The sequence below is a fragment of the Larimichthys crocea genome, chromosome VI (genome assembly GCF_000972845.2).
Source record: "Larimichthys crocea isolate SSNF chromosome VI, L_crocea_2.0, whole genome shotgun sequence".
In the NCBI taxonomy this organism is placed as follows: Eukaryota; Metazoa; Chordata; class Actinopteri; family Sciaenidae; genus Larimichthys; species Larimichthys crocea.
Window position 1 is genome coordinate 18,029,959 of NC_040016.1, and position 16,046 is coordinate 18,046,004.

The 16,046-nt window shown below is 40.7% G+C and overlaps 1 protein-coding gene across 2 annotated transcripts; it reads left to right on the top strand.

Moving 5' to 3' along the window:
* Nucleotides 1–2,254: 2,254 nt before the first annotated feature.
* LOC104929053 (LIM domain and actin-binding protein 1) lies at nucleotides 2,255–14,778 on the top strand. 2 transcript variants are annotated; one of them, XM_027279590.1, is made up of 11 exons: nucleotides 2,255–2,390; nucleotides 4,727–4,787; nucleotides 5,046–5,182; nucleotides 5,555–5,600; nucleotides 8,772–9,212; nucleotides 11,468–11,522; nucleotides 11,680–11,777; nucleotides 12,786–12,864; nucleotides 13,054–13,085; nucleotides 13,191–13,324; nucleotides 13,441–14,778. In XM_027279590.1, exons 2-11 carry the CDS (start codon nucleotides 4,743–4,745, stop codon nucleotides 14,489–14,491), a joined length of 2,118 nt encoding a protein of 705 aa, XP_027135391.1. In that variant the 5' UTR covers nucleotides 2,255–2,390; nucleotides 4,727–4,742; the 3' UTR covers nucleotides 14,492–14,778. The 2 variants fall into 2 exon arrangements, with proteins under 2 accessions (XP_027135391.1, XP_019132281.2); XM_019276736.2 differs by lacking the exon at nucleotides 4,727–4,787.
* The last annotated feature ends 1,268 nt before the right edge of the window (nucleotides 14,779–16,046 follow it).

Genomic DNA, 16,046 nt, shown 5'->3' on the forward strand with positions numbered 1-16,046 from the left:
TAATCTATCTATCTATCTTTCTCTTATCTTATAAGAGCTATCTTATCTTATCTATTCACCTGATCATGTTGTAGTCTCTTGTTCATGTCAACCATTGCTATTTTTTTGTCCATTGCTATTTTTTGTTCTTGTTTGTTTTGTTTTTGTTTTTTGTTGTTGTTTTTTTAAGTTTATGTTCTACCTTAGTACTTTTTGTAAATCTGCACATTCTTAAATCTGCACATTCTATCTATCTTTCTTTCTTTCTTTCTTTTTGTGGGTTTATTCTGCACTTTGCTACTTTATTTGATTCCTTACCTAAAACTAAAACATATGCAGCCTCTGTCTTTATTGATATTCACGAATAAAGTAATTAGCATAGACTATAATTTTTGTTTTTTTCCAGCTGTTGGCTTTGGAATATGGTAAAATCAGTGATCAAGTATTTACTCAATTACTGCACTTAAGTACACATTTATTTTTCTTTTTTTTTCTCCATAGGAGAATACACACAAGATACGTACAGATGAAATGATTAGTTAATTAATCAATTAGTTAATTCAAATAAAGGTACCACAGTCACATTTCATTCTTACTTCTTCTTCTACTACTACTACTACTACTTTACTTTTGTTAAATGTCTAAATACTAAAATGTATTACATGTGGAGAAATCTTCATTTGTGTGATAACTGACTGCTAATGTCAGTAGTAGTGGTACATCACATTTAGTCACTTAGCAGACATTTTTATCCAAAGCAACTTAGAAAACAGGGCGTAATACTAGTTGTAGTAGTAGTAGTAGTCGTAGTAGTAGTAGTACACATTTTATGGAAACTATTGGATATCATAACCTTAATGCTGTAATAGGCTATTATTGACTGTGTATTTTATGCTTACATGCATAAAATACACAGTCAATAATAGCCTATTACAGGAAGAACATTAAAATGTGGCCGTGCAACACTATTCTCTGCGGAATACTCAATACTCTGTCTAGTAGAAAGTAAAGTGAGAGATTGGTCTCATAAATCCTAGGAAATATATTAGCTTTAGGTGACTAAATAGATTTCAATTTAACACTGTAGTGTTAAGACAACTGGACAGGTGTGTGCTCCTTTGGTTGGTTGGGCGATATCAGTGAACTCGATAAACTTAAACAACTTGTCCACTGACCTAATAGCAAGTGATCCATCTGCTTCACTACAGCAGCCCATGGGTAGAGCTAAAGGACTCTGGAGCATCAAGCAAGGCCTTCAAATCAAAGCCATAATCTTTCTTCTCACTACACTACCCAACTGAGCTCCTTTAGAAAGACAAATGCAAACCAAACGGATAATGCACCATGTAACAACTTATTTTTTATTCACATTCACATTTAATAATGCAATGTCACACAGAGGTGCTATCGATTGAAATGTTCTGCAGGCAAATACACTGTCACCTCTGCCTTAAGAGCACAAACATGTCTGAGTCAGAACTCTCATTTTAAATAATAACTGTGTTTTCATGAGAATATGAGCACCAAAAATGAGAATTGTTATGTTTTTGCTACCTTAAAAGCGTACCTTTTATATCTACAGACAGGGCAGGTCCTGTTCCACAGAGTCTGCCATGTTGTGTGTCATGTTTCTACAGCAGCCCAGAACAGACAAACCAAACGTTCGTGGACAGTTTTATCCCACACGGCTGGATTGTGATGCGAGAGGGTTGCAATCTGCAACTACGCCACTAGATGCCACTACTGGACCTTTAAATATTAATAATTGTATTATCAGTAATTTGTGGTATATGATTATAATTAATAGACTAGTGTTGCTATTATGATACAATTTAAATCAAATCAAATCAAAATCAAATCAAATCAATTTTATTTGTATAGCTCAAAGTCACAAAATACATTTGCCTCAGAGGGCTTTACAATCTGTACAGGGAGTGCTTTTTAATTTAATAAAGCACTTAAAATAATCTTTTAGTTAAAGCAATGCTCAACCAAACTCTGTCATTCCCTGGAGAATCACGCTGCTCTGTCACACGAACTGTTCACTTATTGTCTACTTGCTTTTCTTTCGTCTTTTTTTTCCCAGTGCTTACTCTTCCCCTTGAAAAATAAGGGAGTATCGCTTGTCTCAGGAATTTGTGGTGGGTGGTACGCAGGCGCTCACACACATACACATAAATGCACCAGGTATGGGTAATGCAACACCCAAGGTTATTGGTGTATAAAGTCACATGACCTGGCTCTTCCACTCCCACGACACCTTTGTGTTCACTCCTGGGTTCACACACACACACACACAGACACAGACACAGACACACACACACCGGGCGGGCGGTGACGCAGCGGCAGCAGAAAGTGTCAGGTGTCTCAAGGTTTCACAAAAAAGACTGACTCAACGGAAGTTCGGACAGGTAAGACAAAACTCACAACAAGAGCGTAAAAATATATGGAAACAACTCCAGACAGGGCTGTTTTTAATATATATTAATGTATGTATTTGAAAAAATCGACTGATTGTGTGAGTGTTTAGATTTAGGCGTTGATTTACATAAGAAGACACGTGTTTTGTGAAAGGACGCACTGTCTCCAGACATGATCGATACCAAACCAGTCCAGCTGCTGACTTTGTGTTGAGTTACTCTGTCACTTTATACTCCTGGGTAACTTCCAACTTAGAATGATTTATGAAAGGCTTTTTTTTTTTTTTTAACAGGAATCAATAGTCGTTACACCTCACAGTTTCACACACCTGACATTTAAAAAAGTCAAATAACATGTTTTGTGTCTGAGCAGAGCAAAGCTGCCAATCTTCAACATAAGTCATGTCTGTGTGTATTGTATCCACTCAGGACTGGTTCTCCCATGTCAAACCCAGTGATTTCAATACAAAAACATGTTTTCTGCTTTTGTTTGTTTTTAAAAATCATAATTAGGTCTTAGCTCATTCATGTGTTAAGCAACGCAGACTCCTCCTTACTCATGAGTCATACTGTATCTGTCTGTTTTGTGTCGTTGTTAAGGAGGAAATGGCACAGGTTAAAGGTCAGTATCCACCTGTCACTGATAACAAGAGATGGAGATGAGACTAAATGCAGATTTCATCTCCGATAGCCTGCAATGCTTTCGCGGCTCCTTTTTGTAGTGTACCTGTGGACGCAGGGCCACCTCTGCAAAAGGTTTTTGTTCATATTCTTTTGTTACTTCTGTTTAATAATGATTCTGTGGTTGTCCTCTCAACCAAAGCTTGAATTCGGAGACTAAAAAGCTATGCCATGAGGTGTGGCGCTGTCAAAACTGAAAGCAAAGGCAGTTTATAAAAGATTGCAGTTCCTCGTTACATACAAGAAGCTGTTAATTAAGTTTTATGTCTGACCTGTCAAAAGATCAATCAAGGCAATTAAAACCAGTTATATGTAGGTAAATGCAAACGTGTTGACTGGCTGCACATGTGGTATGTAGGAAGCTTGTGTGCAGTATATCATAATCAGTGAGGGTGGTCTGACTTACAGAGTTAAACTGGCATTAAGAACTTCTTGTACAATACTGAAACTTACAGGGAAAACATCCATGACCCCACCCTGTTCTTTATGTAAATCAGTAATGTTTCCTGCTACATATTGATTACGTTGTACAGACGGCAGCTCTGTTCAGCTCAGCTATTCTCTTTGTTCACTCATAGTGACAAAAACTAAATTCTCAACCCTCAACCTTGTTTTACCCCCCCTCGAATTCATATGCTTTTCCTGTTTTACTCCCTTCCCCACTGTTCCCTCAGCGGTTTAAGGATATGCAAAAGAGGTGGATTGACGACTCCAAACTTAGTCCACCTGTTACTAGCGATCTGACCAGGGTGTGTCCCTGAATTTCCATGCAGCCAGGCCCCTGATAGCTTGCAAAAGGACACAGAAACGCATACAAAAGATAAACAGAACGGAACAGTAAATAAAAAGACACATGTACAAATAGCCCCAAGTTATTCAGAAACGTGCTGAAATTAAAGTATTGGAGCAGTGGCCTGTCTTTGTGTTGCATCTGACACTTTGTTAATCTTTGCCTCTGCGCACCTAGAAACATAAACACTCTGTTCATATGTAATATATATATTGTCTTTATGGGTAAGTCTTTAGTTAATACAGTCGGCAGTGTGAGTGTTTCAAATCAGGGCTATGATGAAATTCAGTTCAGTTCAAAGTCCTTGTGCCAGTATCGCTTTGCCTCTGAGTGGTGATGTAATAGCTGCACCTGTGTTATAAAAGCCCAGACAGTGAGACAAATTATTATGATTGAGTCTATCACCTGTGCAAAGTAGTGATTTAAACAAATACTGTCTGCGCACTAAAAGAGGAATCCATGGCCTGACATTAAGATATGTCTCTAGACTCAGGTGGTGTATCAGAGGTTTGTCGTTTGTCTATAGCACTTTTTTTTAAGTGTGGCTTTGTTTAGGCGGAGTTTAAGAAAAACAGGCAGCGTATTTGGACACTTACTTTTCTCTGTGATCGTTGCCTTGGCGAGTTATTGCTTCTTACCGGCAACGTGCACGCAGTGTGTGAGCACTTGCAATCAAGCCGGGCAGGATGAAGTGCAAGTTTGAACATGTTGGATTGTTTGTTTGCATAGCTGAGTGAACACATATATGTGCATGGATTCTTCGGTATGTATGTCAAGTAGTGTGGGGGGGGGGGTGAAAAGCAGTAAACTGATGGAAAGCATCTTGTAAATCAGTGATCTCATCTCTCTCACACAGCAGAGAGCTTCACTACATGTACAAACCTGGACCTGAAATCTGTACAAGATATTTAAAACAGGTTTGTTTTGTCTATATAAACTGGACGCTGCCATGCTGCACTGTTTTAAACAATTAAAGCACGCAACAGGTAGATGGTGAACAAATGCAGACGAAGCAAGGAAACGATACAAAGCAAGAATTTTAAATCTGGTGCATAAGGTGATGGTTAATGCTGTGATTGTAGTTTAGTTTTCACTCATAATTATTAAAAAGAGAAGAGTTACAGCAGGTATAGTAGTGAACATAGTGGCTAATAGTGGCTGTGTGTGGATTTTAGGTATTTAAGCTACCAGAGATGGAAAGTGGTCCATTCAATCGAAGGTCCTGGGCGACACAGTCCTTACGTGTCACCGCAAAGGAGCTGTCACTGAGTGGCCGAGGGAAGAACAATGCCATAGCTGAACGCTTCTCCAAGTGAGTGACACCTGACGTTCAATAATGTTTGCCATTAACTTACACCTGTAGACCTATTGTTAATACAAGACGTTAAATACATTTCTAGATAATGCTATTGTGTGCACTTGTTCATAATTACCTGTTCCATCACACATATTATGTTGCAAATACAAAATGTATGAGCTGTGTTTCTTCTAACTCTTCGTTTTTGCAGTCAGAAAACAAGCAAAAACAAATGTAATCGATTATTATTTTGTATTAAAATAATAACACATCTAACTAAACAAGCTTGCAACTACACAGTGTGCAGTAGTTGGGAAAAAGATTCTTCAAAAAGTCTGATTTTGTTTTGTGTCACCAGAGGTCAGTGTTGTTTCTGTCTCTCCTCAGGTACCAGAAAGCTGCTGAGGAGTCAAATGCAGACAAGAAAAAAGGAGTAAGTATCTCAGCACAGAACACTGGAGACATTTTATTTCAGTTTAGAGACATTTCTTAGATTTTTTGAAATAGTATTATACATCTTAAGTTGTTATATGCAGTCTTTACAATCTTCCGTGATGCATCTTGTTTACAGCGCTTTCATACGCCTCTCCTGCATGATGAAATGAAGCGTGTGTGCGTTGCATGTCTTGCCTCATTTGCTCAGCAGCTGCTGGTGGTGCTAAACTAATTATTGCATGCTGAGATGAGCCGCGTACACACACAAACACACGCTCACCATGCCAACACATTGTCCGGGCCAAATGTCTTGTCTTAGCTGACCTCTCATTGGCCACTTGTTACAACGGGCAGGCTATCAAACTCATAATCCTACTACAGTGTAATCCCCCTCGCAGTGCTCTGCGTCCCGCTGCTTTGTCAGTGTGACAGATAGACAAAGCAGGACTGAGATTAAATGAGCAACTTATCAGCTAATACTATGAAGAAATACAAGGTAATGTCGCCCTGTTTACCTGTGTGTGTGGGTGTGTCAGCCGGCTGCTATAAAAAGCTTATATCGTATTTGTTTAATGATCCGCCTGATAATGGCAACAACAAGAAGGCTTTGTCTTTGCACGCCTGTGGAAACTTAGTATGAATGCAATCTGTGTGGAAGCAGCTTTCCTCGTTATGCAGTGTTTAAACACAAGAACGTATCCTGTGCTTTTGAATCATAGTTTGTATACTTTTCAGGAACCAATAATATGTGAGGATATGAGCAGATTCCACTATTACAGGCATGCAGAAGTCTAGTTAGAATATCTAAAGGTCAACACACTTGAGGCAAGTTTGAATGAGCAGCAAAAAAGACCATCTGTCTATGTGTGTGTGTGTGTGTGTGTGTGTGTGTGTGTGTGTGTGTGTGTGTGTGTGATGGGGGTTTGGGGGACAATGAAATGACTTGTCCATCAGTTACATTACATAGATGAATGACGTGATTGTTTTTAGAATAACTTGCTGAGCAAAATATAGCCAGGTTCATTCATAAATGGAAAATAAAGTGTGTTAAGAATCTCATGTGGACGAGAGAGAGTTTTTATTATATGTGGTGAATTGTTAGGGCCAGTTACCACTGCAGAATTACTGTGAGATATCATCACATTTGGAGAGATCATGTTTTTAATGGTGCATGTTCCTCATTCACAATCTGCAAACACACTTTGTCTGGTGTCACAAATCGTTTGACTTCATGCGCAGTGGAACTAATAACTCTGCTCAAGTCCAAAACAAACAATAGGTCATGAATAACTACGTATTAAACTACTGATTAAAAAACCACAGGATGGCTTTGTTACCAGCTGACTGTCTTTCCGGGATCCGGTTTGTCCAGCTCAGTAAGTAACATGGCATCACACATGTGCATCATCCTATTTAGGCTGATATGTCTGCCTTAATCAATCACATCTATCAATCAAGCCAATTGTATCTCCAACCCGTCCAGTATTTTAAATTGTATTAAACAAAGAGACGCGTGCCCCTCATGGGTTAAATTCCAACCTGTGGCCCTTTGCTCCATTTCAATATCTAGTTTGCTACATATTGTGTGATGTGTCTCCTCTGACGCTGTCATTAGAGTTTAGTTTAGAGTTTTAGTTTTACTTCCGTCCTGTGTCATATATTAAATTTCTTGCCATTATGTAAAACATTAGTTCAGTCTGTGAAAATAAGTAGACACATTTTTAGCATTTATTGTCTTCAGAAAGAATCTGTGTGGAAAAACGTCACCGCAGCGAACAAAGAGTTAACTTTCCCCCCGAATGTATCATTTCCTGCTTTGGTTTCCTGGGTTTTCTGAGTCTCTCTCTCTCTCTCTCTCATTCACGTTTCTGGTGTTAAAGGGGTTGGACTAGCTCTTACGAGCAGATTTTGTCTAGCTTCTAACATCTGGGAGAGCTCTGCCTCTCGCTGTCTCTCAGCACATTGACCTGTAGAGAAGGACCAACCAAAGGACTCTCACTTTCCTTGCTGTTTCGTTGTGCTTACAACTCGTTTGGCATCTCCGGCACATTCAGAGGTTTTTTTTTTGTTTTTTCTTTTGGCTTAAAAAAAAGAAAAAGAGGAACAATCTTGTCACTGTCCAGTTCTTCCCGTTCACTCTGGACTTGCCTCACAAAGACAGTAATTGTATGTCTGTTCACGTTGGGGGGGGAGGTTGTCCCTTTTTTGTTGAGTCCTGTATGTTCCTATTTCCTTTCTTTGTTTTTTTTCTGTCTGTCTTTATGTGTGCATGTTCAAATAACTTATTTGTAGATGCACCAGATTCATTTGATGCACTAATACGATAGTAAAAGTCTTTTGTGGACTAATTGTGTGTTTTTGTCTGTTTGTCATCTCTAATCATCCCTAAATGTAATGAAATGTACAACTGAACTACAACTGATTTGAAGCGTTTGTAGTTTTTGTTGTAGATTTCATAATATAATAGTGTTAAAATGTTTACTATTGACCTGACCTGGACTGGGAGGCTTGGCTATAAAAGTTCTCATTGTTTGAGATCATTTATTTAAGATTTATTAGTTGATCGGTTAACTTTATGTGAGGGTGATTTATTCACAGGTCCACGTCCTCTTTCTTCAACGTGTCATTCCTCTTTTATAATTAAGGAAGTTCCCCGGAGGTCACACGGCAGTAGAGTGCCTCCTGTTGTTTCTGTCGTGCTGTTTGCCGCTCAACATGTTTTGTTGACATGAATGGCTGAGTGAGTGGTGAACAGAGTGGGGCTTTTTTTTTCTTTCTTTGGGTAAAGGTGAAGTTGTCTTGTGGAAAGGAATGTAGCTGTAAAAAATCTATCTGCATGCTCAACCCTGACATCTCCATCTTGAGCCAATCCTTCGGCAGCAGCAGCAGCAGCAGCAGCAGCAGCAAAACATCTATTTCCTAGACCAACTTTGTACAGCTGTTCACCTCATCTGTCAGTGAAGCCAAGTTCAGATCCTGGCATTTCCTTTATCCCATCGCACTGAATTAGGGTTTAAGCTGCATGCTGTATATGCCTTGTTGCCAAATGGAAATACTTTTATAAGTCAGCCAGTACACAAAGAGACACCAGCAGGAGAAGAACAGGCTTTATGCTGTTGCTTTTAATTGGCATTTTCACTTTTTAATCTCTGCTCTGTCTTCCCCACAGTCTTTCGAGAGTGCACCCACCCAGCGGTCAGCAAACCTGAGCGCTCTGAAGAAGCGCTGGGAGCAGGCAGGGAACCTCGATCAGGCGAAGCCTTCGTCTGTACGACCTCCGAGCCAGTCCAGCACTCGCAGCAGGCCTCCTGGTCTCTCCCGGCCTGCTTCTATCGCTGAGCACTGTCCTCCATTAAAGAGTCCCGACGCGCCGACCGCTCAGGAGGGTCAACTCGCATCCAGTCGCGTCCAGAAGCCCTCAGCAGCTCGAAAGGCATCCCAAGGTGAAGAGCAGACAGGGATGGACAGGGATGAGCTGACACACAACGAAAGACCTGAAAAGCTTGAAGAGCAAGCTCCAACCAGTCCCTGTGCCTCGTACGAAAAACCCCGAGTGCCACTGAACAACCTGAAGATGAAGTTTGAGAGGGGAGAGGACGCCATGGGAAAGGTAGTTATAGTGTAGGAGGAACACGTACACAATACACCAGACACAGTGTGATGCACTTCACTTCAGCGAGCACAATAATTACAAAGAGACATTAAGTGAGATTATTTCTGAGTGCTTCACAAATGAGTCTCTCTTCTTTACTGACAGCTGCGACAGCTGTGCAACTATCGGCCACGTTTCTCGTGCATTAACTGCAACCACAGTGTTGACGATTGGGATTCACTGTACCGACGGTAGTCAAAGGGCAGAATGTTTCTCACATGTGGCCAGCTCTTTGTTGCTGCTTTCATGACCACAATTAATCGGCAGGAAGTCGTAACCTCTTGAGCCCGTTGCTGAGCCATGCAAGGTTTGTCTGCTAACTAATCATTGGTCAGAAATAACTGATACTAAACTAAACAGAGCGCAGTAATTACTAGTATTATTTCTATAATGAATCTGAGACTGTGTCATTAGTTCATGCGTATAAAAGAGATAAGAAATTACTATTACTGATCACAATGATAACTTCTTCTTTCAGTAATATGACAGTAAAACATTGGTGTCTCTCTGCAAAAATACTCATTCTTAGTTCCCTTTATTTTCTGAAGTAGTCTTGTTCCACCTGGATTTTCTCCTCAACCCGTTTTGTGTCCTTTTCTTTGCCCCCCTCTCTCTCTCTCTCCCGAAACAACAAGCTCTCTGCTCTTCACCTTCCATAGCAGAGGAATGCAGGAACATTCCTGACCTAGGGCTGTTTCATTCTTCAGAGAATCACCTCCGAGGAGCAACTGTCTTTATTTCGCTTTCCCTTAACCACCCTGTGTTCTGGATTTTAAAGTTTTAGGTTACCCAGTTTTTCATGTCACATTCTGCACCCGTGTGTCATTTTACTTAACTCGCACTTCGCGTCGATGTTGGAAGTCGTGGCATACTAACACCATGACATCACCGCTAGGAAAGAAGAAGTGTGAAAGTTACTCGTGAACATTTACAGGCTAGACTAGGAGCATTGCAACAGCCACATGGGTAAGGAAGATGGTGGCACGGCAGGACTCTGAAGAAAATGGGGTATTTTAATTGGCCAAAGCTCTTTTCCATTCGTGTGTATTCAGGAAAACTGCTGAGAGAAATTGTCTGGTTTGCTCATTAGTGTTGGTGACACGTGGGCACACACACACACACACACACACACACGCACAAAGCTCATTCTTTTGTGCAGTGAAATATTCTTGTTCTTGTATGGTTCTTCGGAGTACAGGTCAAAGGCGTGATGATGGCTCAATGTTTTGTGTCCGAGATCTTCATGTGCTCAATAAAGGTAGAATATAGTGCTGGGATTTAGCTATAATCTCCCTTGAAGACTTTATTTCAAGGTCAGAACCATACACCTGCCAAAAATAAGTCTGGACAATACCCGAAACAAAGAAAGCATTTCAAGTTAATTAAGAAATCTGGAGTTTCAGCTTCAACCCCTTCATATTCAGATTTTTACACCAGTCTTGATTGCTTGTGATGTCCATGTCATGCTGGCAACAAGACAGAAATGATTTCAGACTCTCTCTCGTCCTACAGTGGCCTATAGTTTTGAATCACACACAAATGTCATACAAGTAAAACTACATTTTCTATGTAGGTTAACTTTATTACATCTAACATTCTCCTATGACAGCATTGTGATGATCCTGGATAAAACATCTGTGGAATTTTTAATGTTTCAGATAAAGAAAAGTCGTCTTCTTCTCCTTTCGGCTTTTCCCTTCAGGGGTCACCACAGCGAATCAGCTGCCTCCATCTAACCCTGTCTTCTGCATCCTCTTCTCTCACACCAACTACCTTCATGTCCTCTTTCACTGCATCCATAAACCTCCTCTTTGGTCTTCCTCTAGGCCTCCTCCTGTCTGGCAGTTCAAAACTCAGCATCCTTCTACCAATATATTCACTATCTCTCCTCTGGACATGTCCGAACCATCTCAGTCTGGCCTCTCTGACTTTATCTCCAAAACCTCTAACATGTGCTGTCCCTCTGATGGACTCATTCCTGATCCTATCCATCTTGGTCACTCCCAAAGAAGAACCTCAGCATCTTCATCTCTGCTACCTCCAGCTCTGCCTCCTGTCTTTTCCTCAGCGGCACTGTCTCTAGACCAAACAACAGTAACGTCTGATAAATGCCCTGAACTTATATCAGGGAACATGTTTGATACGCATACGAGTTTATAGCACCAGTTTTGTGAACTGGACCTCTGATTTCTCCAATCATTTTACTCCTACAGGGTGGCAGGACAACACTGCGCAGTACTTCATCAGAGGACATGGACCAGCACTGCGGTAATGACAAAACACACCCTTACTACATATCTTATCTTTAACATGCACATTTCAAACCGCGCCATGTATTAATGCACAATATGTGGATGGACAGTGTTGTTGACAGCCGGTTCAGGAATAATACTTTTCAACTGTGTTGTTATCTCTTCTGCTGCAGCTCCGTCTGTGACTGACAGAGTTTTGGAGTCGACATCCATGAAGGAGAAGATGGCCAAATACCAGGCTGCTGTTACTAAACAAGGCGCCGCTCGCTCTGTGAGTTTACACACAATAAGAAAAGTATGTTCAGATAGTATAACTGCAATAATTGAATCTCTTTAAAATATTGTGAAATCTTCAAAACTACAAAAACATTGAGGTTACAGTTTAAAATGTAAGTTTTTAATGTGTTTATAAAAGGTTGTTAAAGGCCTATAGTCATACATAATGCCGTTATGCAGTTTTTAAATTATTGTAATTAATTGCCTTTTATATTAAAGAAAATATATAAATAGTACAAAATATTTTCTAAATAATTTGATTGTTGTCATTTTATTATTGTTTTGAAATAACCCCATGTTTATGGGAATTAAGAAACCCAATAATCATAATTGTTGCATAGATAAATGGATATGTTCTATATTTTATAACCCACCAACAATCATTACAGTAGTTCTCAGATTAGTTACTATTAAATGGTAAATGGTAAATGGACTGTACTTATATAGCGCCTTTCTAGTCTTCCGACCACTCAAAGCGCTTTACACTACATATCTCATTAACCCCATTCACACACATTCATACACTGATGGCATTGGCTACCGTGCAAGGTGCCAACTGCTCATCAGTTTAAGGATTTAAGCATTCATACACATTCATACACCGATGGCACAGCCTTCGGGAGCAACTTGGGGTTCAGTATCTTGCCCAAGGACACTTCGACATGCAGACTGGGGAGCCAGGGGATCGACGACCCGCTCTGCCTGTGAGCCACAGCCTGAGATAAGCTGGTTCTCATACACCAGTTTTTAAGAACGCTGAACCCTAAAAGCTAAAAGTAGTTAACACATAGTCATAATACTAATGAATGCAGCATTGTGTTTTGGTGATTTATGAGTGTTTGTCTCTAACCACTCCTGTTACTCTATAGACATTGTTGGCTGTCTTCCTTTTTTCTTGAATTTATTCCTTCCTACTTACAACAGAAATAGAGAAAACACATAATAGTTCATTATGTAACAGCCAGCGTTTCCTTTCCTTCCTTTCACTTTGTTTTTCCTCCAGGGTCTGACCCCAGAGGTGTCTGCTCCAAAAACATCTGCACCAGTAAATCAGAAACACATTCCTGCACCTGAGTGCAATGGTGAGTCTTGCGTGGGGTTTTCCAAGGACACGCACACGTCATTGACACAGTATTGCCTTCAAAATAAAATGTGAAATAGAACATTAACTACAATATACATACACCTGAATAACTCGGGCACCCACGATGAGATGCAGTTTGGTTTCTGAGGTACAACTCAGTGTTTTGTGTGGTTTTTATCCGTTTCAGGAGAAAACAGTGAGCAACCGAAAGCATCTAGGGTGAGTGAGTCATCACAACAAGCGGGACACACACATGAATCATCAAAGAAATCCAATTTCAGCCCTCGCTAATTATGGATTTATGCTGTTGTTGTGTGTTTTTAGAAGTTCTGCCCACCGGTGAGGGAGACGTGCGTTGTGTGTCTAAAGACCGTGTACCCACTGGAGAGACTCGTGGCTCTGCAACATGTCTACCATAAAAGTTGCTTCCGCTGTGTTCACTGCAACATGAAGCTCAGGTTAGTCGTGCACTGTCGCATATTTTCTTTTATGCGTTTTAAGTAGTAAATATACTTTTAAATGTCCTGAACTACAAACTTTACAAAAGTCGATCTCTGCTAATCTCTATTTCTAGTCTTGGGAACTATGCCTCTCTGCATGGCAGCGTCTACTGCAAGCCCCATTTCAGCCAGCTGTTTAAAGCAAAAGGCAACTATGATGAGGGATTTGGCCATCGGCCTCACAAGGAGCTTTGGGAGCCCCGTGCTGATGAAGAGGAAGGTGAGGTAGAGGTGAAGCCAAAAGAACAAGTACCAGAGGTGGTGAGGCGTCCAGCGGAGAGTATCTCAGACAAACAACCAACCCCAACTGAGGAAACATCCCCACAGGTTAAGGTTACAGACCTGACTGCCTTACTGGAGACTCGTGTGCAGACACAAGTCCAATCTACAGAGAAGCCAGCTGAGACACGCAGGCTGAGGGTGGCCTGGCCTCCTCCTGCTGAGGGCCACTCTGGGACATCACCACTCAGTCCAGTCACGGAGGGAGCTCCTTCAAGCCGACCATGGAGAGCCAAGTGGCCCCCAGAGGACGAGGTGACATCGACCTTCCAGACCTCAGATCGGGCTGAGCTGAAGGGCCTGAGGAGGAGCTCTTCTCTAAAGGAGCGCTGTAGGCCTTTTACAGTCGCAGCTAAACCCAACCCCACACCCAGTCTGGCACCCAGGGAACCTCGTCGCCCTCTCAAATCCTTGCTGGAATGGAGAGCATCATTCGAGGAGAAAAACCCATCTGAAGAACCACCCAAGGAAAAGAAGCCAGAGCCTCTGCAGGTGAAACGGCAGGAAGAGAAAGAGCAGACGGTGCCCCAAACACTGAGTGAGACCATCTCAGAGGAGGACGTGGAGCCTGAGCGGCAAGAAGAAAGAGACGGACAAGCACAGAGAGGAAAGGCAGCGGCAGCAGCAGCAGCAGCAGACAAGATGACGGTAGACGAGGGCTCTCATAGAAGCATCTCCCCGGATATCACATCGTCGCCCTCTCCACCTTCACAGCCGAAACAGAACCGCACCTCCCAGGATGTGGGCTTCTGGGAGGAGGACAAAGAAGGAAGTGATGCAGAGGAGCTGAGTGCAGAGGATATAATCAAGAGGAACCGCTACTACGACGAGGAGTCAGAGGACTAGTTTTATTGTCACGTTCATCCACAATATAACACTTGATCAGTTTTCTCATCTTACAGGTAGATCACAAATGTAGCTCTCCTTTATTCTATAGTCTTCCCGGAGAGATGCACGAATACATCACATGTGTACGTGCATATACACTATACTGCAATAACTGCCTTTTAAAATAAAACATTTTGATTATTATTTTTACGTTTTAATTATATACTGTTACAATATCTAATACATGTTTTATATGATTCCTGATTATACTGGAAGGTGGGCCTCTATTAAATTGAATCATTACATCTCTGGACCTCCTCTGTTGATTATATGCACCATCAGTGGCACATTATTTGCAGGTAGTGTGTCCAAAAACCGTCATACTGTGTGTTTTTTATTTTTTAATGAGAGGCAGTACCATTCTGCATCAAGCAAAATAGTCATTATGTGTATTTTTGCCCTTCCTAGAATGCAGAAAAGACTTAAATATCATATGCCAAAAACTGCACCAGCAGTGTATTTTTAAAGATGTTGGTGGAAAATAAATGTGTGGGTCGTTTATATACTTTGCCTCAATTTAAATTTAACAGAGCCCAGATTAAAAAAGCTCTGGATCGGGTTTTAACAAACCTCCAAACCGACATCGTACAGGTCTCCTCTCAGGGATGAAGACATCGTCAGTGTCAGTGCTCCATCAAGTGCGCCTGAATACTCATGAGTAACTGAAGATTTAAATATGCATACTGTATATTATAAACTGTAATAATATGATCCTGCAGGGGGCACTCTGATTCAGTAAAATGACAACTTGAGCTATACAGTAAGAGTGTCTTACAAAGGGATTACTCACAGTAGGAGTCAGAACTTCTCCACTATGGCTCTGTAAAAAAGAAAACCCGGTCCTGGTCAAAATCTGCTCTTTAACCACCATTACCACTATAAAAGAAAAAAAAAAACCTTATTAATTGTAATAGCTATCTATCCTTTCAGTCTAAAAGCACAATATAGTATCATCTCTGTTGGGCCTTCTGGATTTGTGTTTTCAAAATGTGATTCTGTATGTGAAACACTTTGTATTTTGTATATTTTAAAAATATATGTTTGCACTGCAGAATATTTTTAATAATTTGTATAATGACACATTGGGCATTTCTTTCTTAACTGTTGTTAAAACACAATAAAAACATATCAGTACGGAAAGCCACAGTTTGCAGAAACATGATACCTTTTTCATGACTCACTAGCTATTTGACCTATTGTGCGTTTGTTTTCTGTCTTACTACACATCCCATGCACACAGAGGTGAACTAAATGTCAAAAGACAGCACGAAAAGTAATCCATATTAAACTCGACAGCGGAAAAGAGTAAAAGCAGGCTCATTGGTGCGGTGAATGTGAATATTCTTTATTTTTTGGCATGTTTTTCTGATTGCTTCAAGTGAAGAGACAAAGAGGGATGAGAGAAATGTTGAAACAAAAACATACATGACAGGACGCAAACAAGGGCTGATTTAGAGAAAGTGAAAAATGCCCCGATGGCGTTTAACTTTATGATTTATTACACAAAAGATGA